General features: G+C 45.2%; 1 protein-coding gene across 1 annotated transcript in view; it reads right to left on the bottom strand.

Annotated features, from left to right (window-relative positions):
- Window positions 1-27244, bottom strand: part of ADAM12 (ADAM metallopeptidase domain 12) — a 394288-nt gene that overhangs the window by 323227 nt on the left and 43817 nt on the right. Inside the window, exon 2 of the mRNA XM_070363357.1 lies at window positions 18304-18440. Within this exon, the coding sequence (XP_070219458.1) occupies window positions 18304-18440 (137 nt within the window). The remainder of the gene's footprint in view (window positions 1-18303; window positions 18441-27244) is intronic.

The following is a 27244-nucleotide window of genomic DNA, read 5'->3' as shown; positions in this document are numbered from 1 at the left end:
GCCATCTAACCATCTCATCCTCTGTTGCCCTCTTCTCCCGCCTTCAATCTTTCTCAGCATCAGGGCCTTTTCCAGTGAGTCAGCTCTTTGCATCAGGTGGCCAAAGTATTGGAGCTTCAACTTCAGCATCAGTCCTTCCAATGAATATTCAGGGTTGATTTCCTTTGGGATGGACTGGTTTGATCTCCTTGCAGTCCAAGGGACATGCAAGAGTCTTCTCCAGCACCACAGTTCAAAAGGATCAATTCTTTGGCTCTCAGAACAGATGCTCTGTGTCAAACCTCTTCTGAAACTGCAGCCCCAAATGCCCTGATGCCTCACAAACCTTCCGTCACTTCCCACTGCCTTCCAAGTGGAATTCTAACTTCTTGGCAGGATGTCCAAGTCCCCGCTTCATCTGAAAACTCCTCACCCTAAACCCCAGCCCTGACAATATCTTATCTGGGTTTGCACATGCTCAGTCATGCCCAACTCTTTGCGACCCCATAGACTGTGACCACCAGGCTCCTTTGTCCATGGGATCCCCCAGGCAAGAATGCTGGAATGGGTTGCCATTTCCTTCTCTAGAGGATCTTCCCAACCCAGGGACTGAACCTACATCTCCTGCATTGGCAGCCAGATTCGTTACTAACCGTGCCACCTGGGAAACATCCCTGGTGGCTCAGAGGTTAAAGCGTCTGCCTGCAATGTGGGAGACCTGGGTTTGATCCCTGGGTCGGGAAGATCCCCTGGAGAAGGAAATGGCAACCCACTCCAGTATTCTTGCCTGGAGAATCCCATGGATGGAGGAGCCTGGTGGGCTACAGTCCACGGGGTCGCAAAGAGTCGGACACGACTGAGCGACTGCACTTCACTTAAGAGTCATTTGGGAAAATACCCAGGGAAAACTGCAACTGGCCACTCAGCGACCAGGTGATGCACAGCAGAGTGTCAAATCTCCACTCTGAGCCTTTCTATTGGGTTAGCCAAAAAGTTCATTGGCCTTTTCCTGTAACAGCAGGCGGAAAAAACCCGAACGAAATTTTTGGCCAACCCAATACAACAGGAGACAGAGCCAGGGAGTTTTCCATGGGCTACTTTTGTTGGTACAAAAAGCTAAGACTTGTCCCTTAATTCATGTTTCTTCCTATTTGATCCAAAAATCTAGGCAAGGAAATTCTAAGGCTGGCTGCTGCCGTTCCAGCTGCTTCAAATAAAACAGTTAAATTAATTTGCCTTCATGGCTGCAGGAATTTCTTGAAAGGAGTTGCCTCTGAGGTTAATGAGTAGAAGAGGCCAATTCTGTGTGTGCTGAAATTCTTGGAATCTGAAGACAGGGCAGTTAGAACTGGTAAGGTTTCACTGCAAAACGTATATGTGTCGTCTTTAAGGGTATTTACTTAACTAGAGACGTACGTTTCCACGGCTTCTGGGCATTGGCTTTATGGGAAAGGATCTTTAAAGCGTCTCCAATTCATTTCCCCCACCTGCCAGCTCCGTGCTCGTAATGCCTGCCGGTGCCAAAAGAACGTCTCCACGAGCTGTCTGTTAGAACCAACAAAAATGCACTGAATGTTTTGTACTTGACCTCAGAACGCCGTTTAGCTCCTTCCGCCCTGACAGCTCCTTCGAACCCTGTCTGGGCGGCTGAAGACTCTGGTGGGAAGATGAGAGCCTCGGCTTAGGCCTCAGAATCCGGAGGAAGACCGGTTTGAGCGGTGCCCACGACAGGCGTGTCCCGTGGCCGCCGCCTTCCCAGAAACGCATCCAGACTGAACCAGACGAGGCGCGCTACCTGCCAACGAAACAGCAGGCTGGAAAAAACTCCGCTCTGGGACTCCACCGAGACTGTTCCGGAGATGAACCTTAAAAAGCTCCCTTCTCCCCTTCCTTCAGGCCATGAGGCAAGGGGGTCTACAGAACCGGAATCCTCAACTCTTCCAAGACAATCCAGACATGAAAATGGGAAGACGGCGATCGTCTGCAGTCAGCACTCCCGACGGGCAGAGACACATCAGAGGAGGCCAGCCCAGGGCTCCTGGGGATCTCAGGCTTTCCCACGTCGTCTCCTGAAGACACTAAAACCAGCAATAACTTTTGGCAAGGCAAACACATTCCTATTAGCTGAGTAGGCTTGGCCAAAGATGATATGCCCCAGTGGTCTTGTTTTGAACTGTAAAAGAAGAGGCTAGATTTCAAAGGAGCTCTGATAAAATCCTCTACCCCAGGTGGGCTCTTAACTCTTCCTGATGTTTGTCCTGCAGGAGGGGTTGACATTTCCTAGCGTTCTGTTTGAGCAAGCTTCAAAGTAGTTCTGCAATGAAATTTCCAGCTTTCATGCACGCTTTAAAAGGTACAAAATACCTCTAGTACCTAGCATGGGGCCTGGGATATCATGAATTCACAATAACTATTTGTTGATTAAACTAATATACAGAAAGAACTCAATAGAAAAGCAGGATCATCTTTAATCAGCAAAATTTTCCTCCTCAGAATTCTTAGATAGAATTCCATTGAATGGTGCCTGGTTCCTAAGCAGAACCACTGCCTTCCAATCTAAAGACCAAAGGGACTCTGCCCCTAAATTGATGCAGGGTTTAATTTGCACAGTGGTACAGGGCACTCCTGAAGCACTTACTGAATAAAAAAAATAAATAAATAAAAAATAATAGAGAATTTGTTGAAACTTTAGGGTTCAGTTTTCAAATGGCATAATATGTTTCTCCAGTGACAAACATCACTTTAATCATTTATGTTCTTTTTCTGCATTCAAGGGAAAAAATCAAAATCTACAGCAAGCATATATAAACTATTCAGTGTGACTGCTTCTTTAATTAGGCTAAAATCTTGCATGTGGGTCATGTGTGACCAACATTTGGGAAAAGTAAATAAAAGATGTCACCTATCTATACAAATATATTGGGTTGGTCAAAAAGTTCATGTAGGTTTTTCTTTTTACATTTTCTACAACGTAACAGAAAAACCCAAACTCACTTTTGACCAACACAGTGGCTCTGCTAATCCATCAGTGATGGGCAATAGTGTGTGCATAATGGTTTCTGAATGTCCACATATGGTCAGCAGTGTCCTATGTGAGATGCCTGCTGGGGTAAGACATGCGGGGAAGGCCAAGGAACTGAGCCAGGCTAATAGCTCCCACAGGAATCAGGAGTCCTAACAGACGCACAACCCATAACCCTGGTCCTGGTCTCACCAACTCTGTCCTGGCTTTATGACCAGGTCTCTAAATCATATGCTCAGAAAATTAGTAGGTTCAAAAAAAAGGAAGACCCCTTAGTACCTTTGCTGAGTAACAATTGCCAAGAAAAATGGTTATGTCAGCTAAATAAAATATTTTTGTTGCTACTTTAAGAAAACTAAAGTGAAAGTGAAAGAGAAAGTCGCTCAGCCGTGTCCGACTCTTTTTTTTTTTTAATTTAAATTTATTTATTTTAAGTGGAGGCTAATTACTTTACAATATTGTATTGGTTTTGCCATACATCAACATGAATCCGCCACGGGTGTACACGTGCTCCCCATCCTGAACCCCCCTCCCACCTCCCTCCCCGTACCATCCCTCTGGGTCATCCCAGTGCACCAGCCCCAAGCATCCTGTATCCTGCATCAAACCTGGACTGGTGATTCGTTTCTTACATGATATTATACATGTTTCAATGCCATTCTCCCAAGTCATCCCACCCTCCCTCTCTTCCAGAGTCCAAAAGACTGTTTTATACATCTGTGTCTCTTTTGCTGTCTCACATACAGGGTTGTCGTTACCATCTTTCTAAATTCCATATATATGCGTTAGTATACTGTATTGGTGTTTTTCTTTCTGGCTTAATTCACTCTGTATAATAGGCTCCAGTTTCATCCACCTCATTAGAACTGATTCAAATGTATTCTTTTTAATGGCTGAGTAATACTCCATTGTGTATATGTACCACAGCTTTCTTATCCATTCATCTGCTGATGGACATCTAGGTTGCTTCCATGTCCTGGCTATTATAAACAGTGCTGCGATGAACACTGGGGTACACATGTCTCTTTCAATTCTGGTTTCCTTGGTGTATATGCCCAGCAGTGGGATTGCTGGGTCATAAGGCAGTTCTATTTCCAGTTTTTTAAGGAATCTCCACACTGTTCTCCATAGTGGCTGTACTAGTTTGCATTCCCACAAACAGTGTAAGAGGGGTCCCTTTTCTCCACACCCTCTCCAGTATTTATTGCTTGTAGACTTTTGGATCACAGCCATTCTGACTGGCGTGAAATGGTACCTCATTGTGGTTTTGATTTGCATTTCTCTGATAATGAGTGATTTTGAGCATACTTTCATGGAGAAATCTTAAAAATTAGGGAAGAAATAAATGCAAAAGAAACAAAAGAGACCATAGCAAAAATCAACAAAGCCAAAAGCTGGTTATTTGAAAGGATAAGTAAAATTGACAAACCATTAGCCAGACTCATCAAGAAACAAAGGGAGAAAAATCAAATCAATAAAATTAGAAATGAAAATGGAGAGATCACAACAGACAACACAGAAATACAAAGGATCATAAGTGACTACTATCAGCAATTATATGCCAATAAAATGGACAACATGGAAGAAATGGACAAATTCTTAGAAAAGTACAACTTTCCAAAACTGAACCAGGAAGAAATGAAAAATCTTAACAGACCCATCACAAGCATGGAAATTGAAACTGTAATCAGAAATCTTCCAGCAAACAAAAGCCCAGGTCCAGACGGCTTCACAGCTGAATTCCACCAAAAATTTAGAGAAGAGCTAACACCTATCCTACTCAAACTCTTCCAGAAAATTGCAGAGGAAGGTAAACTTCCAAACTCATTCTATGAGGCCCCCATCACCCTAATACCAAAACTTGACAAAGATGCCACAAAAAAAGAAAACTAAGTGTCTGACTCTTTGTGACCCCAAGGACTATATAGTCCATGTAATTCTCCAGGCCAGAATACTGGAGTGGGTAGCCATTCCCTTCCAGGGGATCTCTCCAACCCAGGGATGGAATCCAGGTCTCCCACATTGCAGGTGGATTCTTTACCAGCTGAGCCACCAGGGAAGCCCAAGAATACTGGAGTGGGTAGCTATCCCTTCTCCAGTGGATCTTCCTGACCCAGGAATAGAACCGGGGTCTCCTGCATTGCAGGCAGACTCTTTACCAACTGAGCTATCAGGGAAGCCCTTTTTTCTTTGATTTCTAAGAAGAAAACAAATTAATTTGAAGTAATTAGCAGAAAGGCAGCCTTGAGACATGGACCAACTCAAAGAGTGTTAAAAGTTAGAGTTAGGTCCAAATGCTAGAGGCTTAAACTTTTAAAATAACATTTTAGGGAAAAGAACAAATGATTTGGATTGATTTTAAGAATTGATATAGTTTACTAAAAAGAGCCATTCTTCTTTTTTAACCTGTATAGGTGTGTGCTAGTCGTTCCGTCACATCTGACTCTTTGCAACCCCATGAATTGTAGCCTGCCAGACTTCTCATTCCACGGAATTCTCCAGACAAGAACACTGAAGTGGGTAGCCAGTCTCTTCTCCAGGGGATCGTCCTGACCCAGGGAGCAAACACAGGTCTCCCGCATTGCAGGCAGATTCTTTAGCTTCCAAGTCACCAGGGAAGCCCTGTATGTATACCTACATTTTAAAAGCCAAATTCCTGCTATATTTCCTATTATACAATTTTAAAAATTAAATACATTGTAAAGTGTGACTCAGTCATGATCCAGCATTCAAGATTTGTTTTTCCTTTTAATCCAGCAAAGCACATACATAAACTTCCTTACTTTGTCAGTTGAGAAAACCAAGAAGTGATAGTACTACAGGAGCAATGAGAACAACCAGTACCTTATATCAAAGGGACACACGAGCAGATAGAAAGAATCCTCATTGGCCAAAGTAGGAACAGTTTGAACAACAAAAAATAGTGCTGGATTACATCCCAAAACATAAAATAAATATCCCTGAGTCCAAGCTGATAAATAAACGACTGAATGTATAAATGAATAGGGGAAGTAGACAAATCTCACATGCAGAACACTTCAAAGGAACTTACGTAGCTACTTCAACCTTGAAGGAGGTGAACATACATCCTTAAGTGTGGATATGCACGGTGACCTCCTTCTAAAGAATTCAGGATAGAAAGGAAGGAAACACGGGAACTACCTAGTGGAGAAAGTTGGCAAACAGGACCTCGGGCGGCCGATCAAGGCTGACGCCAACAGCGACAAGTCCCCTTGACAGTGGGTGCCCTCCATACGGTGTAACAGGAGCAGTACTTCATCTCTGTGGACTTCTCTTCAAAATAGATAACCCCAGTTCAATCATGAGAAACACGTCAGACAAATCCCAGTCAACAGATATCCTACAACATCCTTAACTCACTCCTCACACTGCCAGTATCATCAAAAACAGAAAGCATGGGAAATTGCCACAACCAAGTAGAGCCTGAGGATATGAGATGACTAAATGTAACGTGATACCTGAATCAATTCAGTTCAGTCCAGTCTTCACACGCTCAGTCGTGTCCCACTCTTTGCGACCCCATGAACCGCAGCACGCCAGGCCTCCCTGTCCATCAACAACTCGCGAGTCCACCCAAACCCATGTCCATTGAGTCAGTGATGCCATCCAACCATCTCATCTTCTGTCATCCCCTTCTCCTGCCTTCAATCTTTCCCAGCATCAGGGTCTTTTCAAATGAGTCAGCTCTTCGCATCAGGTGGCCAAAGTATTGCAGTTTCAGCTTAAACATCAGTCCTTCTAATGAACACCCAGGACTGACCTCCTTTAGAATGGACTGGTTTGATCTCCTTGCAGTCCAAGGGACTCTCAAGAGTCTTCTCCAACACCACAGTTCAAAAGCATCAATTCTTCAACACTCAGCTTTCTTCACAGTCCAACTCTCACATCCATACATGACCACTGGAAAAACCATAGCCCTTGTTGGCAAAGTAATGTCTCTGCTTTTTAATATGCTGCCTAGGTTGGTCATAACTTTCCTTCCAAGGAGTAAGAGTCTTAATTTCATGGCTGTAATCACCATCTGCAGTGATTTTGGAGCCCAGAAAAATAAAGTCAGCCACCGTTTCCCCATCTATTTGCCATGAAGTGATGGGACCGGATGCCATAATCTTGGTTTTCTGAATGTTGAGCTTTAAGATAACTTTGTCACTCTCCTCTTTCACTTTCATCAAGAGGCTTTTGAGTTCCTCTTCACTTTATGCCATAAGGGTGGTGTCATTTGCATATCTGAGGTTATTGATATTTGGCCCAGCAATCTTGATTCCAGCCTGTGCTTCCTCCAGCCCAGCGTTTCTCATGATGTACTCTGCATAGAAGTTAAATAAGCAGGGTGACAATATACAGCCTTGACGTACTCCTTTTCCTATTTGGAACCAGTCTGTTGTTCCATGTCCAGTTCTAACTGTTGCTTCCTGACTGGCATACAGGTTTCTTAAGAGGCAGGTCAGGTGGTCTGGTATGCCCATCTCTTTCAGAATTTTCCACAGTTTATTGTGATCCACACAGTCAAAGGCTTTGGCATAGTCAATAAAGCAGATACCTTCCCACCAGGGAAGCCCCAGCCTTCACATGATACGAAACTGTTAAATTCAACATCAACACACACAAAGTATCTCTTGGGAAGATTGCCTTTTTCATCTGAACTCTGATCTATAAATTATCATCCATTCTAGAAACTATATGTTCTTCTAAATGTCCTTGATGTCTAGAGCCCTTGTCTCTTATTCAAAAAGTTCAAGTTAAAATATGAAAACCATGTATCATTAATTGCTTCAAACGTATCATGTACATGTAAATGGGACTAAGAGCTAAACTTGGTATGGGGGATATGGGACCGTCCCATACTATCTTTGCCATTTTTCAGTAAATCTAAAGTCATTCTATTTTTTTCTGAAGAAAGACTAGATACACACACACACATGTATAACTGAACCGCTTTGCTGTAGCCTGAAACTGAAGCAACATTGTCAGTCAACTCTACTCAATTAAAATTTTTAAATAAGCATCAAGCAACTTCCTGAAAAAAAAAATACAGCTATTCTAAAATTGCTCACTTTAAAAATTACATATCTCTTATTAAATACTTATTTAAATTTATTACAACCTTATTTCACAAAACTCTGGGCTCCTCAGGGGCAGCACAGAGGCTTGTCCATGCTTGTATCATAGGAACTTGACCTTGAACCTAGGACACAGCAGGCACGCACACATCTTTGGATGAATGCATGAAAAACTGAAAACAATTCATCCCACTCCTTTTTTTTATTAATTTCAAATATGCCCAACACACCAGTCAAACATGGAGAGTCTTACAAAGGATTATAAATATATATATATATATATTTTGTCTGTCTTTTTAAACAAACCACCCTATCTCCTAGTATTATTCAACTTTATTTAAAAATGTAATTTTTAAGAAGGCCCCGGTCTCTGAGGACACTACATGTTTGAGGAAAAGAAAAAAAAGTTGCAGAAACTGTAGGGAGACCTGATTTGATTCAATAGACAACTTTTTGGGAAATGCTAGTAAGGCCTTGCTAAGAGGTCATGAGAAATAAATAAGTTTGTGGACAGCACGGTGGAGATGAAGCCCAGAGCCCTCCTTGACTCGAGGCGAGAATCCAGCAGGAGGGACGCGGTGGAACGGAACGCAGTATGCTGGCTTGCCTGCTCCTCTTTGCTTGCTGACCAAAGAGGAAGGGTGAGCAGGAAAGACCTCGGGAGCGGGGCTGGAGCCCTCACATGCAGATGAAGGAAGCCAGAGCTCCCTGGAGAGCAGGGCTGATGGCTGGGGGAAGCGCTGGCCAGAGCTCCCCACGGCGTCCCTCTGAGCCGAGACTTTGCCTCTGGATTCCAAATTTATGAACCCGTCCTGACAATGAACAAAGGGAAAGAAAACTACAGATTTTCTGGGAGGCAGCCGAGCGCCATAGGAAGACTAGACGTCAGAGTCCAGCCGTCAGCCCTGTCATGCGCGTCCCTGCTTCCTCTCCTACAACGTGCCCGGGGGTGCTTGATGTGATGCTATCTGGGGTATGTCTGGCCCGGGGGTCGCCAACTACAGTCCGAGGACCACATCCACCCCACTGCCTGAGCGCTAAGAATGGGTTTCACATTTCTTAATGGCTAAAAAAATACGAATAAGAGAAGACTATTTCATGTCTCAGGAACATTCTAAAATTCAAATTACAGTGTCCACGTGCATGAGTGCTATGTGCTAACTCACTCGGTCGTGTCCAACTCTTTGCGACGCCATGGACTGTAGCCCATCAGGCTCCTCTGTCCATGAGATTCTCCAGGCAAGAATACTGGAGTGGGTGGCCATGCCCTCCTCCAGGGGAATCCTCCCGACCCAGAGATCAAACCTGCGTCCCTTGTGTCTCCTTGCATTGGCAGGACGATTCTTACTGCCAAGCCACCAGGGAATGTACACAAATAAATGTTACTGGAACACAACCACAAACACTGGTTCACTTAATATCCACGGCTGCTTCTACCGTTTAAGCTATAGAAGTAAAGTTGCATTATCTGTGACGGAGATTGTGGGAACCATACAGCTGAATAATTACTCTTCATTAAAACAGGGACCCAAGAGGGAGGGGATATCTGTACACATGTAGCTGCTTCACTGTGTTGTACAGCAGAAACTAACACAACATTGTAAAGCAGTTCTACCCCAGTTCAAAAAAATAATAATTAAGTATTCAGTTCAGTTCAGTCACTCAGTCGTGTCTGACTCTCTGTGACCCCATGGACTGCAGCACGCCAGGCCTCCCTGTCCATCACCAACTCCCAGAGTTTACTCAAACTCATGTCCATTGAGTCAGTGATGCCATCCAACCATCTCATCCTCTGTCGTCCCTTTCTCCTCCTGCCCTCAATCTTTTCCAGCATCAGGGTCTTTTCCAATGAGTAATTAAGTATTACAACTATCAAAAAATTTAAATATTCTCTATTAGAACTATCAAAAAAAAAAGTTTGCCAATTTTTGGTTTGGCTCCATCCAAAGCAAAGGTTCCCAGTAACTGTATCCTTACCCTTCTCAGCTGTCCCCAAGGGCAGGGGCTGTAATCATGGACACTCCCCATGCCCCAGCCATCTTGAGTTGACTTGGCTGGGAAGGAGGGAGCTACTGACATCTCGTGGGTAAAGACCAGAGAAGCTGCTGAACATCCTTATGACACACAGCAACAGCCACTTTCCCCTACACACGCAACAGAGAACTAACACACAAGCAGTCCCAGTGGCAGTGGGGCTGAGGGTGAGGAGCCCTGCCCTAGTGTAAGCAGAAAGGCGAGCAGGAATGAAGGGAAAGGAGCACAGCTGAGTTCTACTTAGCACAACGAGGGAGCTGTCAGGCAGCAAGGTCACCATCATCACCTCCTTTACGAATGGCAGACAGACTCAACAAGGGCTAGCCACTGGTCGGACATTACACAGCAAGGCAGAGGCTCTTCAGGGGTCTGAAGCCGTCTCTGTACATTCCAAAGCTTTTGGTCTTTCCACCCTGCATGCTATCAAGTCTAAAAAAGCAGCTGCGTTCCCAAAGATAAAAGGGTGCCCTTTTGTACCCCACTGACATGTCTCCCAGAAGGTGGGTGCAGTCTCGGCTGGGTAGGTCACGCATGGCCAAAAACAGCTGTGTGCTGGACACAGCTTCTGGGGACTGTCAGGCAGGGGGTGGTGGGGCTGCAGGGAGGCCAGTGGGAGTTAAGAGATGGGGGTGGGACTTTCCTGATGGTCCAGTGGTTAGGACTCGGCGCTCCCAGAGTGGTGAGGGCAGGGGTTCAATTCCTGGTTGGGGAACTAAGATCCCAAAGGGCATGGCCAGATTAAAAAAGAGAGAGAGAGAGAGGAACAAGGGTAGAGGAAGGTGGAGAATAAACCAGCCCAGGAGACCACAGTCTGGAAATAAAGTTCCAACTTTGGAGCCACTGAACATATATATATATATTTTACATTTCTGGCTACACTGGGTCTTCAGTGCTGTGCACGGGCCCTCTCTAGTTGTGGAGCACAGGCTTCTCACTGCAGTGGTTTCTCTCGTACTGGAGCACAGGCTCTAGGCGCACGGGCTCAGTGGCTGCGGTTCGTGGACTCTAGGGCCCTGGCTCTCTGGCTCAGTGCACAGACTTAGTTGCCCTAGAGCAGGTGGGATCTTCCCAGGCCAGAGGTTGAACCTGTGTCCCCTGCATTGGTAGGTGGATTCTTTACCACTGAGCCACTAAGGAAGCCCTAGTACACATTTCTTTTGAGGAGTTTCACAGTAGGTATTTTACTAAATATTACATTCCTAAAGGGGCTTCCTTAGTGGCTCAGATGGTAAAGCGTCTGCCTGCAATGTGGGAGACCCAGGTTCGATCCCTGGGTTGGGAAGATCCCCTGGAGAAGGAAATGGCAACCCACTCCAGTACTCTTGCCTGGAAAATTCCATGGACAGAGGAGCCTGGTAGGGGTTGCAAAGAGTTGGACACAACTGAGCAACTTCACTTTCACATTCCTAAGAGGAAGCACTGTCAGCTGGCTTATAAGCTAAAGGAAGCTCCATGTTCCATAAGTCAGAAGGCTAACCATCGAGCTTATGCAGTCAAGCTTGGGCACAACAGGCCGGCCTCCAGCAACTCCTATAATGACCAGAATGCTCCCTTCAAGCAGAGGAAACTCATTCTCTACAAGGCTGGCCATGTGAACCCTGGAACACAATGGCACATGCAGGGTGTTGTTAAGATAAGTCATAAGCAGCCACAAAAGTGGGAAATGTCACATTCTTCCAAGCTATATAAGACCTCCAAATGAGTTAAAAGCGCCTGAACTTGCTAATGCAAACAGCCGATGCATCAGAAAAGCCCCTGATGCTAGGGAAGACTGAGGGCAGAAGGAGAGGGCATCAGAGGATAAGATGGCTGCATGGCATCATTGATGCAATGAACATAAACTTAGGCAAACCTGGGGACAGTGAGGGACAGGGAGGCCTGGTGTGCGCAGTCCATGGGGTCACAAAGCGTCAGACACAACTGGGCCACTGAACAACAACAAACTTGCTGAAAGAGGTCGGCAATGTCTGAAAAGTCCCGATTTTCCAGGAGTGGTCTGCAAACCCTCTGCAGAAGGGGAAAGGGGACCCAGGAACCTCTGGGCATTTGGATAAAATGCAAAAGTTGACTTCTGTCCCTTCTACCTTCTGTAGCAGGAGGCACCTCCACGCCAGTGAGCACCTGGCTCCCAGGCACAGAGGAAGGCTCAGAGCCCACCAACAAACATTCCCTATGCTCACCGGGCGCCACGTGCTGCACCGAGGGACAAGAAAGGGCGAAAGCTGAGGACGCCACCCTCAGAGAGGGCACAGGCTGGCGTGAGAAGCAAAACTATAAACTAGTGACGACAATGCAGCACGAGCTGTGCCAAAGAGCTGAGTCCCAGGTCGCACAGAGTTAGGGTCTAAGCCAGTACGAAGGTGAAGTGGTCCCCTGACACCTTACGGTTTTCATGCCTTTGTGCAAGTTCAGTGGGGCCATTTCTTCTCTCCTGAACGCTGCTGGGTTGACTTAATGCAGCATTAAGTTGACTTATTTTGGGGTCCCTGCTCTTTAAAGACATCCAACTGGAGAACCAGACCCGTTTTCAGACAGTAAGAGATTTGCCCTGTTTCAGGTGGAGGGAAGGGGGAAACGGCATACACTGCTCACCCCTCATGGCCCCTGCCCTGGTCCCTGGCTCCTCAGCAAATCAGAGGATGGATGTGTGGTTTAAAGCGATGTGTCTGCAGCATCGGTCTCCACCACGTCCCCAGGCTCAGTGTTCATGGAGTGTCTGCACATCACAGAGACGACTGATGAGGACCAAGATCCGGGGGGAACACACGTGGCTGGGGAGGTCAGAAGGGGCTGCACAGAGAAGGTGCAAGCTAAGCTGGGGCCTCAGGAGTGAGTAAGACACAGATAGCGGGGACACAGAAAATGCCAAGCATGGCGGGAAAGAGCATGGCACATTTAGGCCACGGGCTGCTGCAGACGAGCAGGATGGTGAGAGGTGGGAGGCGAGCCTCCGCAGTCAGGGTGGCCCATCATCCTGGGTACCAAGTGAGGGAACCTGAGGCAGATGTCGAGAGAAGCTTCTGAAGGAAGTCTCCGGTCTCATGGCTTGAGGGGGTGGGGGATGATAATCTTAGCTTCCACGGGCTACTAAAGTGGGGAACGTGGGTGAGAGGCTGTGTCCATATCAGGACATGAGAACGCATGAGGCAACTGGGGACTGCAGGCTGGAGCTGCCTAAAATCCACTGGAAGTCAGTGACCCAAGCACAGACATCAGAGCAGGCAGACTATTGGATTTTCAGTCCATGAACATTGGAGGATGATGGTGAGGGGATCAGACCCAGGTCACAGGTTGTGGGAGTGACTGCTGCTATCATTCACATCCCCACCACATGTGGGCTCCTATGACCTGTTTTTCTTTCTTTTGGTCTATCTTTATTTATTTGGGCTTCCCTGATAGCTCAGTTGGTAAATAATCCGCCTGCAATGCAGGAGACTCCCAGTTTGATTCCTGGGTTGGGAAGATCCCCTGGAGAAGGGATAGGTTACCCACTCCAGTATTCTTGGGCTTCCCTGGTGGCTCGGCTGGCAAAGAATCCGCCTGCAATGCGGGAGACCTGGGTTCAATCCCTGGGTTGGGAAGATCCCCTGGAGGAGGAAAAGGCACCCACTCCAGTGTTCTGGCCTGGAGAATTCCATGGACTGTATAGTCCATGGGGTCGCAAAGAGTCGGACACGACTGAGCAACCTGCACTTTCACTGGCCCCTCCTGCCACAGGCGGACAGCGAGGCCACTGGAGGGAATGACAAGGCCAGCGGGAGCCCTTAGTAAGAAATGTGCCGAGGAAGAGACTCAGTGGAAACCGACAGTTGAGGGACAAAGCCAAGAAGAGGAATCATGAGCAAGAATTAAAAACACATGAGAGTGAAAGAGAGCGAACAGGGTCGAGGGAGCCAGAGGAAGTGAGCACTTCAGAGGAGAGGGAACGAGTGTCAAGATCAGATAAAGAGTGAGAAGCACGCACGGGCTGCATAGGCTGGGAGGCCACCTGTGACCTTGGCAAGGGCCGTCGTGATGAAGTGTTGGGAGCGGAAGCTGCTACCAAGGGATGCCGAGGGCCGGTGGGAGGGGTGCGACCACCCCTCCAAGAAGAGGTCTGATTGCCGCAGGGTGAAAGGGGATGGTTATTTGAGCAAAAAAAAAACCAAAAAACAAAAAACAGGACTTGGTTTTCTCAGCCACGAAAAAAAGCAAACGGAAGTCTATGCAGCAGACATTACCTCTGCTGTTTTAATTAGCTGCTATTTGATATTTCAGACTCTCAATATGCTACAGGAAGCTTTGGTTTCATGTTCTAATCCCCTTGCCTTTTTATTTTCCATTTCACGTACTATTTCCATCATTTCATTCTCATGCGAGAAAGCTAGAGATTGGAAATTTCCTGGAGTATTCAAAGGCTGAGCTCCATTGAGATCAATTCAGGAGCAACCCCATCTTGATATGTCTTCCCTGGACCCAGAGTTCATTTTTTTCAAGACGTGAAATTGGAGATTGGTCCCTAAAGATACTTTAAACTCTCAGTATCACCTTACATCGGGGTGGTAGTTTTTAGTTTCCAGTGTATTTTCACAGACATCATTTCATTTCATTCTTACCATGACCCTAAGAGGGAGGAAGAACAGATAAGCTTATACTCATGTTACAGACCAAAACAGCAGCAAGCAAACAAACCAAATGCTGGATGCCTACAATGCACCCAAGGTCAGGTTCCCTTTCCTCTAGTCTTTCAACTACCTGAGCAGTGGTGGTGATGGCTTGACACTTGATTTGTAAAGGACATAATAATATCCCATTCAGCTATATGTTCATCACAGATGAGAAAGAGGCAGAAAGAAGGAAGGAGAGAGAGAATCTGAGTACTTCTTCCTGAATCAAGTTGAAGCAACTTGAAATCAGTTGAATCAAGTTCAGCCACTCCCCAGTGCTAGACACAGCAGTACTTTTCACAAATACTGCGATTCTAAACTGTGTGCTCAACTACTTTTAAAAATTTTTTTCATTCATTTATTTGTGCCTAGTCTCATGCAGAATCTTCAGCTGTGTCACACGAATTCTCAGTTGAAGCATGCAAACTCTTAGTTGCCATACACAGCATCTAGTTCCCTAACCAGGGATGGAACTTGGGCCTCCTGCATTGAGAAGGTGGAGTCTTAGCCACTGGACCACCAGGGAAGCCCCCCGTGTGCTCATTAGAGTCAACTGGGAGCGTGTTACAGAAAGGAAGATACCTGGTGCTGTTTTTAGCTCAGTCATCTCCAACTCTCTGCGACCCCCTGGACTGTAGCCCACCAGGCTCCTCTGTGCATGGGGATTCTCCAGGCAAGAACCCTGGAGTGGGTTGCCATGCCCTCCTCCAGGGGATCTTCCTGACCCAGGGATTGAACCCAGGTGTCCCACATTGCAGGTGGATTCTTTACCATCTGAGCCACCAGGGAAGCCAAAAGGCTTGGGCCTTTCCTCAAATCAGTTAGGTCAAATTGTCAAAGGTTGGCTGAACAGAAAGAAGCAAGGGAGCAAGGAATGAGATAGGGGAGCAGGAAAGCAAGGATGCAAATCTAAAAGCCTACATTCTAAGGTACAGCAGGCAGAGTTGCACAGCAAAATACATACATGAAGTGAGTATATTCTGCACACTTGAAGACACACTCTGTGAATGCAGTTTAAAATGACAATGTGGACGGTTATCTGATAACAAGGAAAGACGCACACATATACACCATTTGGCAGCCTCCCTATCCCCACAACAGATACATACATCTACCCCGTGGAGAATTATGGCATGCTCATACACAAACCCCTTTTCAGGCAGGGTCTTGATGGTTAACCACCAAATAAAGGTGCACATGGTCATTACAGAGCCGCAGCGCTGACTCCACGAGCCATACACCGAAGCGAATTTCATGGCATTGTGACAAGATGCTGTCCCCCAAATCACCTAGGTCCCTATTCCCTTAAACAAATAAAACCTGGAGCTACTTTAGGCAGTAGGTATGTGCCTACTTTCCTGGGTCAGGAAGACGCCTTGGAGAAGGAAATAGCAATCCACTCCAGTATTCTTGCCTGGGAAATCGCGCAGCAGAGGAGCCTGTAGGGCTACAGTCCATGGGGTCACAAAAGAGTCAGACGTGACGGCAACTGAACAACAGCACGTGCCTACTACCCACACGATTCTTGTCCTGGAGGAGTTGGGATAGTGAGGCAACAACAGTGGTTTCTCCTAGTGTTCTACAAAGATGGAGCTGGTGGCCCCCAGCCCAGGTTGTAAGCTTGGCCAAGGGGCAGGGTGCCAATGCCCCTGCCAGCATGCCTCCTGAGGTCTACCAGGTGGCTGGCTGGCAGGAAGGATGAAGCTGGAGGTCAGAAACTAGAGCCAGTCTGCACTGGTCCATTCCAGAGGCATGCTGAGAACCCTCATCAGCTCGTTGCTCTGATACCCTCCAAGGAAGGTTGCCAGATAAAACACAGGACACCAGTTAAATTTGTACTTTGATAAACAACAACACCCCAAATCTTGCATGGGACAGACTTATGCCGAAAAAACACCTACCGCTTGCCTAAGTCCAAGTTTAATGGGGCATCCCTGGTGGCTCAGATGGTAAAGCACCTGCTTACAATGCGGGAGACCCAGGTTTAATCCCTGGGTCAAGACGATCCTCTGGAGAAGGCAACGGCAACCCACTCCAGTACTCTTGCCTGGAAAATCCCACGGACGGAAGAACGTGGTAGGCTACAGTCCACGGGGTCGCAAAGAGTCGGACACGACTGAGCGACTTCACTTTTTCACTTTCTGCACTTTCAGTTGCTAAATCTGGCAACTGTACCACCAGGGAGAGCTCTCATATAAGCTTTCACCACCCAAATAACTTTAGATGGGTTCATATTCTTATATTATTAATTAGTGCCTATCAACATTTTAAATATATAATTTACAAAATAGTACACTTCTCTTTTTATGAACCTATCAGGTCATTTCTAATTTTGCAAATTAGTAGCATGATGAGATTTTCTTTAAAATCCTAGGTTTTTCTCCCAGGAAACATCATCGGAGACACTGTGATTGGCTTGCACTTTGTATATTCAGTCTGCAACCATCCCCATGAACTAGAAATACTGAAAAAGTTCAGATCTGGCCTTTGGATCCTTTAACTCAACCTTTCTGAATGTTCACTTTCAGCTGAAAGTCTCTTTAGAAAATGAAATAATGATGTGAATCAGGGGTCCCCAGCCTCAAAGAACTAGTGCCTGATGATCTGAAGTAGAGCTGAGATAATAATGATAGCAATAAAGCACACAGTAAACGCACTGGAATCACCTCAAAACCATCCCTGTTTCCCCACCCCCCTCCAAATTGCCTTCCATGAAATTGGGCCCTGGTGCCAAAAAGGTTGGGGATAATAAATCATAAATCATATTATCATTACAGACATAAAGGTGGCCCACTGCAGCACTTCCAGAACACCACAGAGGATTTTCAGCCTCAACTGCTCTTTTTTAAAAAAAATCTGTTTTCTATTATAAAAAATAATCTAAAAATAGTTCCACATAACACAAGGACAAAGCCATCTGTATAATCTCTCCAAAGAGCTCATATTTCTATAGATTTTATCACTTTCCAACTATTCCAACAAGTTCTGAAATTTAAGAAAGTCATGTAGATTTGTCAGACAAAACTCATCAAAATATTAAATTTAACCATTAATATTTTTATTATTTTATAGTATTCTTTTACATCACAGAAGACTCAATTCAAACATGTATTGAAGTAAATTCAGCATCAAAGTGCATTAAAACTCATTACAAACTTAAAAAAAAAGTTGCATGAAAATGTTTCTACCAATAATTGATTGATAAAACCAAAATGTTGATAAATAGATGTGAATATAGAAAAATATCCAGCACTCAAGTAAAATGAGCTGGAAGTTGCATATCTGGAAATGTTATCCTCGGTGTGTGTTTGAAAAAAATAACTTTCCACATATGCAGAGCTGAGACGCTCATCAGAACCGTCACATCAAAATCAGTTTGTATTTCATCTTCTTAATAACGAAGATTTCACTTTGTAAGGAAGGATAAAGTTGGAATTAAAGTCATTAAAGACAAAACTTGAATAAAAGGATATGAATGCAGTCCTGTGAATTTTAAACTCTAATCACTGAAAAGTCAAGAAGGATAAAGTAAAAAACTGACCTCTGAGTCTGCAGTCTTCATTGGGTTCCATGGATCTCCATTCAAAAGAGAGACACTGACCACTTCATAGGCTCCTGCCCCATCCCTCGTCCCGGCCTGTTGCATGGAAGGCACAAACTGGCTTCCCCAGTTCACCCCTGTAACACAAAGAAAAACCCTATGCTTATTCCAGTTTGGAAGAGTTTGGCATCAGAAGCATGACACCAACGACTCAATGAAAATACTTGCAAGTTGAATAAAGCCAGGCAAATACCATCAACTATTATATAATAGTTGAGTGTTAAAACTGATTAATTCACTGTCAATTGAACCAAAAATTTTGTAACTTAAAGCAAATAAGAGCTAATTTTTTTTTCCCCTTCAAGCCCTGTGGCACATGCTGGGTGATTACCATCTTCAAAGTATATAATTCTGTCCTTTGACAAGCAACAAAAATCCACGAGCAGTGACTTTTTAAATGATGAATTAATCCTTTGCTTAAGATCAGCTCTATTAAAAGTCTCAAGGCTTTAGCTGTATTAAGACTAACTCCATTTACTTAAGTCCCGGCGAATCAGTTACATACAAAGCCAACTCTGCACTCTGTACTTATGGGGGTTAATTTTATGGGCTTCAGGGAATGATTCTATAGACAAAATTAATTTGTCAGTTTCGACTGACTAGACTGGTTCATGTAAAAAAAAAAAGTCAAGTCATTCAGTCAACTATTATGTGATCTTGTTTCCTGGGGTCCTGTCGAACCAGTTAATATACTGACACAGGTTCAATGCAGCCCCATTTCCATAAACAATCCTAATGGAAAGTATAACATTTTTCTCTTCTGGAGAGTATATCACTTTCTTAACAAATACAGTAATTTCTCCAGGCCAGCTCCCCTATGAGGTCACACTCTTGCTATTCGGTACAACCACAGTCTGCCCCTCAAGGTAAAGGATGGGAGTTGATTCCCTCACATGTTATTCCCATTTCTTCAACCAGGACTCATAATTTTCAGACCTGAGTCATAACAGCACAGTTTCAAGTTACTAAAGAGTTCGCATTTATTGGGCACAAATGGTATTGAAATTTTAATCCTAGACATTTTACAGTTCTCCAAATACCTTTCAATCCACACCATTTTATCATTCTCAGTGTGGAAGTCTGCAGTTATATTCAGGTTACAAAAGGATTACTATTGTACTTGAGTACTAACTGTCTGACACAGCCTCCCTGAAAAATTCTCAAGCTGGTCACAAAGCATTTAAAACTCCCAATCGTTGAGTGCCAAGGGACAAGGGATGAACTGAACGTTGGGACTCTGGCCAGTGGCCGAGGGGGTGAGCTGGGCCCCTCGGCCACGTGGGGCAGGGAGAGGGAGAGAGGGGGCCAAGGGTGCAAGGAGACACGGGCTTGTGGTCTCAGGGCTGGGATGAGCCCGTGTCCAGGAGATGAGGGCTCCAGCTGTGCAGGCGGAGGGGGCCGGCTCCAGGCGGTGACATCTGTGGACATCCGGTGGAGGGCGGGCTATGACGAAGGAGTGGTTATCAGCACGAAGCTCATCAGAAGTCTTTCCCGGCTACAGAGGGGGCGGTCCACAATGGCTCAGAGATCTTGAATAAACGAGCTTCATCCACTGGCTTGATTTCATGTGGGAGATGGTGATGGACAGGGAGGCCTGGCGTGCTGCGATTCATGGGGTCGCAGAGTCGGGCACGACTGAGCGACTGAACTGAACTGAACTGAACGGAATGTGCTCCAAGAGTGCTGAGTCACTCCAAGCAGGGGCTTTGGAGTGAGACATCCCCAACATCAGTAGCATCCTGACCACGTATTAGCTGTTGGTCCTGGCCCAGCTGTTGACCCACTTACTAGTTCATTCATTCATTCATTCATTCACCAACTATTTATTAACTGCCTGTCTTGTGATGGGCCTTCGAGATCTGATGTCTTCCACTTAAATAGCCCGCTGTTTCTGCTTCAACCCTCATGTTACCTGGAGCGAGCCCCCTCTGCCTACACTTCTGGGACCCTCATCTCTTAAATACAGCCCTCTCCACCCCAGAACACTTGGTTCTCTCCATCTTGTGCATCTATGAGAGAGTCACAGATCAAGCTGCCCTCATGACCTATATTTTTACACTGGGTGAGAGACAACTGAACAAATATGATTGCACAGAGTAACCAGGACCCTGAAACAACAGGGTTGGGAGGACACCCCATGATGTCCTTGTAACTCTTCTATAAATCTAGAATGATTTCAAAATAAAAATGTAATGAGAAAAACAAGCCCGTGGTAGTTGGTAGGGAAGGCTACGTCTGATGGACAGGGACAAGAGACTGTATTGTTGGGATGGGAAGCATGGAGGATGAGGAACTTCCAGCCCTACCCAGAGCCGCGGGAGGAACACATCAGCAGTGGGTCCTCAAGTGTTATCTTTTCCATAAGATGAAGCAGAGGGCAGGGAGGCGCAAGGTGCGTAATACACATGAAGCATTTCATCAAGATCCTTCTCGAAGCTTTGCCAAGCTCCAGGTCTCATGCTCAAGACCCTCAGTGGGATTCCCATGTTAGAAGTTCCTGAAACAAAGTGAGTTCTGATGCAGTTACACAGTTTCTGCAGAGCGGACTAAGAGTGCAGCTAACTGAACACACCTTGAAAGAGTGCTGGTGTGCTGTCTGAAGTGGATTAAGAAGGATTTGAAATTCCCGCAATTACAGAGTGAAAACGGCAGATGCGCCTGAACTTGCCCCTCAACCAGTGAAAACCATGCCACGTGCCAAAGAGTTACCCTGGCCAACATTTTAATCCTCTGGAAAGTCAAGTTAAACTGTTAAGAGAGTGACTGCAAGCATTTTAAAATTTCCTCTACATAAACAAACCAGGTTGATTATAAGCTACTCCTGGAAGTTCTGTCAGTTAAGTTTCCAACACAAATGAATTGTTAAATTAAGTACTTAATCGCAAATTCAAATGCCCCAAGGCTGGATAAATCTAAACCTGGAATCCTGTACCACTCACCACCCAGCCGCAGTAAGGAAGACGGGATGGTTTCCATGGGTATTCCAGCTGTGATGCTCAGAGGCCCGGAAGGTTATCACCCAGGCCTCAGAGACTTAGAGAAAAACTCTTTGAATATAATAGGACTCACTGAGAAGCTGCCTGTCTTAAAACAGGGGTCCAACCTCCAGGCCATAGACCGTAGCGATATCAGAATAGAAAGAAAGTGCGTAATGGGGCTTCTCTGATGGCTCAGCAGGTAAAGAATCCATCTGACAATGCAGGAGATGCAGGTTCGATCCCTGGGTGGAGAAGATCTCCTGGAGAAGGAAATGGCAACCCACTCCAGTATTCTTGCCTGGAGAATTCCACGGACAGAGGAGCCTGGTGGGCTACAGTCCATGGAGTCGCAAAGAGCTGGACATAACGGAGCGACTAAGCACACAGCAAAGTGCACAATAATGTGCTTGAGTCATCCTGAAACCTCCGCCACACCCTAGGCCTCGGAAACTGTCTTCCATAAAACTAGGCCCTGGTGCCAAAAGGGCTGGGGACCGCTTCTTAGGAGAAAGGAGAAGTGCCATGAAATCCAGGTCTCCTTCGCTTGCCTCTGCCTGTGGGGCCCTAGGAGAGGCGGTATGCCCGCATCCTTGATTTTGCGGGGAGAAGGGAGGCCTTCGTGGGGTTTCCTCATCAATAATCAAACTGAAGCTGCACAAACCAAATATAAAGAACATATTAGTCCCCTGGACCGTTTTCCTCCCAGGCACTTAGGAGCAGAGAGCAACAGTTATTTACTCTCCTGAAGGCAAAATGTTCCGACCACTGAACACTTCCCTTTTCACCTACATATACCAACATCTTATTCCAAAAGAAGTCCTTTGGGACTGATTTTCTTCCCCTCTAAGAGGCTTTATTTCTAAATATTCCAAAGAGAACTGAGAGGCAGACTGTGCCAGTACTTGCAGAATGTTGTGCAACCTTTTAAAGAAATTGAATAACAACATTATTTGCTGAGGACAGTATTTACTATCTATATACATGGATAATGAAGCCATCTCTCAACTTTTTAATTGGTTGCACAACATCCCACCAGCAGTATGTACAGTCAGAGGATGGTTTCTTATGAGCTTTGCTTAAGTATGTATACACTGGTATTTCTTTTAGATGATGCAAATAAAATTTTTATTTGTGCTGCATGGATAGACAGAATAAATTATACACAGCTGTGAGATATCAGAATGTATTTTATGGAGTGATCTTGTTGACAAACCATAAAAGTAGCTGCACATTCAAGCCCTAGAAACCCAGGGGAAAAAAAAAATATGACCTTAGAAAACATACAGCTTGCATACATTTTGTTTTTGCCAATATTTGGGCATCAACAAAACTCAGTTTACTAAATAAAAAAATGTGACTAGCTTATCTTGGGGAGGAACTCCCAGCTTTCTTTCTGCTGAGTAACCAGATACATACAGTCCTTTTCATAAAATGGCCATTTTGCTTCAGTCTCACAGCATGTGTGTGTGTGTTAGTTGCTTAGTCATGTCCGACTCTTTGCAACCCCATAGACTGTAGCCCACCAGGCCCCTCCGTCCATGGAATTCTCCAGGCAAGAACACTGGAGTGGGTTGCCACTTCCTTCTCCAAAAGGAACTACAGAAAGAAAGAAAGTGAAGTCGCTCAGTCGTGTCCGACTCTTCGCAACCCCATGACTATTAGCCTAGCAGGCTCCTCCATCCATGGAATTTTCCAGGCAAGAGTACTGGAGTGGGTTGCCATTTCCTTCTCCATCAGTCTCACAGTAGGAAGAAGCATATGAGATATTTAGGTTTCTAACACAATTATCTTCTGTGACAATCAGCACTGCTTTCCCATGAGACATGCATGTGCCTACTATGCTTGTCTGAGTTTGTCATTTTCAGACTTGATTATGGCTGGTGAAGAGGGAAGTTATAGACCTAGTTCCTTAAGCAAGAATGTTTGCAGCGATGGCTTTTAAGGTCTTGGAAAAGCCAGCAATAAAGACATCCCCTACAGTACCTTCAGATCCCCTCCATGTGAGTCACCCAGAGCCTGGTTACCCATGGAAGTCTTGCCTCTTTCCTGCTCCATCTGGCCAAGCCTCCCTGGCTTGGCTTACTAAGAGTCATCCAGACCACCCTGCTGTCCACCTAAGGGTTTCAGCTTCTTTACAGAAGAGATTGACAAAGTTTTGAGATACTGAACAATAAACATCTTGAAGACACAAGACCTGGCCCTGGTCTTGACTCCTCTTTGATTTACTGCCCTCGATCAAAGCCTGCATCTAAGGTACTGCTGCTGCTAAGTCACTTCAGTCGTGTCCGACTCTTTGCGACTCTATGGACTGTAGCCCACTGGGCTTCCTTGGGATTTCCCATGCAAGAAGAGAATTGCCATGCCCTCCTCCAGGGGGTCTTCCTGACCCAGGGATCGACCTCACATCTCGTCTTCTCATTGGCGGGTGGGTTCTTTACCACTAGTGCTACCCGAGGGAGTGAAGTCGCTCAGTCGTGTCCAACTCTTTGCGACCCCATGGACTGTAGCCTACGAGGGTCCTCTGTCCATGGGATTTTCCAGGCAAGAGTACTGGAGTGGGGTGCCATTTAGCGCCACCTGGGAAGCCTCAATTCTCATAGGGTTAAGGAAGCTCAACTAAGTCAGAATAGTCAAAGGGCTTCTGAAAAGCTTAACACATAAAATCAGTCTAGGATGTCCGAATCCAAGTTTACAGACTTGTAGGCAGGGTTTCTCCAACCAAACAGGCTAACAGTATGAAGATGACAGCTTCATGCTTGTCATTAGAATATACAGGGGTTAAGGTGCTTGGGAGGTATCCATTCAAGTTATCCAGTAAGCCAGTGGGAAAACAACCTCTGATGAGACTACTAGCCAAGATGAAACTTAAAACACTAACCTAGAGTTCTGGCTTTAAAGCAAAATCACTATCAATGCCAACACGAACCTAGGAGAAGAGGATTAATCTGAGGTACATAAAAGAGAATTAAGATAAACAGTCCTTAGAAAATCCAGGTGGGGGTAAAAACTGAGACAACCATTACGAACTGCAAAAGAATCTGAGGACAAGGCCCTGGAAACTCACGAAGCATTTTTTGTAATCCCAGAGAGCTAAAGAAAATCTTACTGGTTTGATTGAGCAGTGTCTTGGTCCAGGGGAATATGGTGGCAATGTTCCCATAAAGGACAAATATATCTCCCTTGGTTCAGATTCCTATCTATAGTCTTAATCAAATAACAACATCACTCTCTCATCTCGTCTGCAAGCTCCGAGGGTGATAATTAGGGGTGTGATTAGTTTTAAATGGTATAGCTCAAGGATGTTCAAAAGAACCATGGCAAAAGTTAGTCTTAAAAAGAGTAGTTTTACAGCGGAAAAGCACTATGTCAGCCAGATTATCAAGGTCAACGTCAGCAGCCGTAGCCCTAATGTTGGCATGTACTCTTCATCGGATATGATGAAAACGACACTTGACCTCTGATCGATCTAATCCTGAGACAAACGCCAATTCAGGTCATCCTATATTATATTTGGCCAGCACACCTCAAAACTGTCATGGTCATCAAAAACAAGAACAGTCTGAGAAACTGTCACCGCTAAAAGGAGGCGAAGGAGACATAATGACTCAATGTGTTGAGGACTCCTGCCTGGGATTGACGAACAGAAAAGGAACGTTAGGTAAAAAGTAAGGAGATTGGAATAAAGTATGAACTGGAGTTAAAGACATTATGTCAATATTGGTTCATTAATTTTAACAACTGTACAGTTCTCAGGTGAGATAGTAAGAGGGGGAACTAGTTATGGGGTATAGGTGTATGCGTACCAAGTCGATTCAGTTGTGTCCGACTCTCTGCAACCCTATGAACTAAAGCCCACCAGGCTCCTCTGTCCACAGGATTTCCCAGGCCAGGATACTGGAGGGGGTTGCCATTTCCTTCTCCAGGGCATCTTCCGGACCCAGGGATCGAATCCGTGTCTCCTGCAGCTCTTTCACTGCAGGTGGTTTCTTTACTGCTGAGCCACCACAGAAGCCTATGGGGTATAGGGGAACTCTCTATACTCTCTTCCCCATCTTCTTGTAAATATAAAGCGGTCCTTTCAAATAAAGTCTATTAATCATCATTTGAGGACTTAGTCTGCATCTTGCAAGAAGACCACACGTCATTCTAGAGCAGTTCAGTATCAAAGGGCTCAGAGATGGATGGCTGTTATCACCAGTGGCTCCAAATTCCAGCAAACTGGAGTCTCTGCCTTCATCTCTCTTCTAACATTGCTGTTTGTTCAGATGGAGGAAAGATGCAGTAACTGCAGTCACGTGAAAGGCATAAAGCAGTTAACCAACAAGGTTTCCTAGAGTATGAAAAGGCTGCTGCTGCTGCTAGGTCACTTCAGTCGTGTCTGACTCTGCGACCCCATGGACTGCAGCCCACCAGTCTCCCCCGTCCCTGGGATTCTCCAAGCAAGAACACTGGAGTGGGTTGCCATTTCCTTCTCCAATGCATGAAAGTGGAAAGTGAAAGTGAAGTCGCTCAGTCATGTTCGACTCTTAGCGACCCCATGGACTGCAGCCTACCAGGCTCCTCCATCCATGGGATTTTCCAGGCAACAGTACTGGAGTGGGGGTGCCATCGCCCTCTCTGTATAAAAAGGCAGAGCATGCAAAAGCAGTCAATCCTCAGGCAGTGGAAAGGCCCTTCGAAATACACCCAGAGAACTCTTCAGAACACAGAAACAAGTTGCTGTAAAAACGTCACCTTTTTTTCTGGTTACTGGCGACAAGACTCTGAAATAGTACAGAAGTGAAAAGTTGGTTTAAGAAGGTTACACCAAGTGACAGTCACATAAATACTTGGACGAAAGGATGTTGAAACAGAACCAGATTCGCTCAGAGCCTAAGGTTGTAGCTATCCACACTGGAAGGCTAAATTATCAAGACACAGCCTGATGGAATGGAAGCAGCTGCAGTATTTTGAGTCAGAAGAGTCAGTATTTTCTGCACCCCCCAGAGGCTACATGGACGCTCTGGGGCTAGTCTCTCGCCCTCCCGGATACACAAATCCTTTAGGTGTCCAGGAAGACTATGGACCATTGACCACTGCCGAAGGCTGGTGAGAGGGTCAGCAGACACCACGGGCGCAAAGTGTGGGTGGGTGTCATTTAGCTTAGTTTTTTGCTTTTGCTTCGTTTTAATCAATCTTTGGAAAGAAATACACTAAAATGCTCTTCTAGGTTTTTTGCTCTGAGTGTTAGGGCTGTGAGTTCAGTGTGTTTCTTCTTCATGTTTGTACATATCTCTGATTTTTCTATAAACAGACATATTACTTCTAGGATGGACAAAAAATTTTAAAAATCAATCATTTGAACTCATGATGACAAACCAACTGATGTATGATGTTTTACTTTCTTACCAGCTTTCCTGGCATTGCAGGTTCACTGCCTTGGGCATGCTAGAGGACACAGGCCGTTTGGAAATAAAAGCCATCAAGTACTATGAAACAATTACAATTTTGAAAAGACGTTTTATACGTCATTTCAAAATTCAAAGAGAGCTAGTTATTGCTTCCCATAAATGTTTCAAATGGATTCATACCCCAAGCACAAGTTGTCTCTACTACACATAAAAATAACTTTTCATGCCTAAAGTGTCTCCTATCTGCAAAACCATTTACAACATCAGCTTCTATTTTAGACTCCTTTGCTGGTCATTGTAAACTAGTGCAAGTCCTATTTTATAAATGGTGAGACTGAACTAAGCGTTTATACTGGTTATTTCTAATGTTTCCCAACAATAAATGGCAGAATTAATAACAAAACCCAAGCCCTCTGAATTTCATATGCATTCATTCACTTTGTCCTTCATCATAGGAACAAAGAGATGCTGCAGGAATTTATTTGTAATACTTTGGATGGTGGAGGATGGGGG

The sequence above is a fragment of the Bos mutus genome, chromosome 26 (assembly GCF_027580195.1).
Source record: "Bos mutus isolate GX-2022 chromosome 26, NWIPB_WYAK_1.1, whole genome shotgun sequence".
In the NCBI taxonomy this organism is placed as follows: domain Eukaryota; kingdom Metazoa; phylum Chordata; class Mammalia; order Artiodactyla; family Bovidae; genus Bos; species Bos mutus.
The sequence above is the reverse complement of the archived record's forward strand: the minus strand, read 5'-3'. Positions and strand labels throughout refer to the sequence as shown.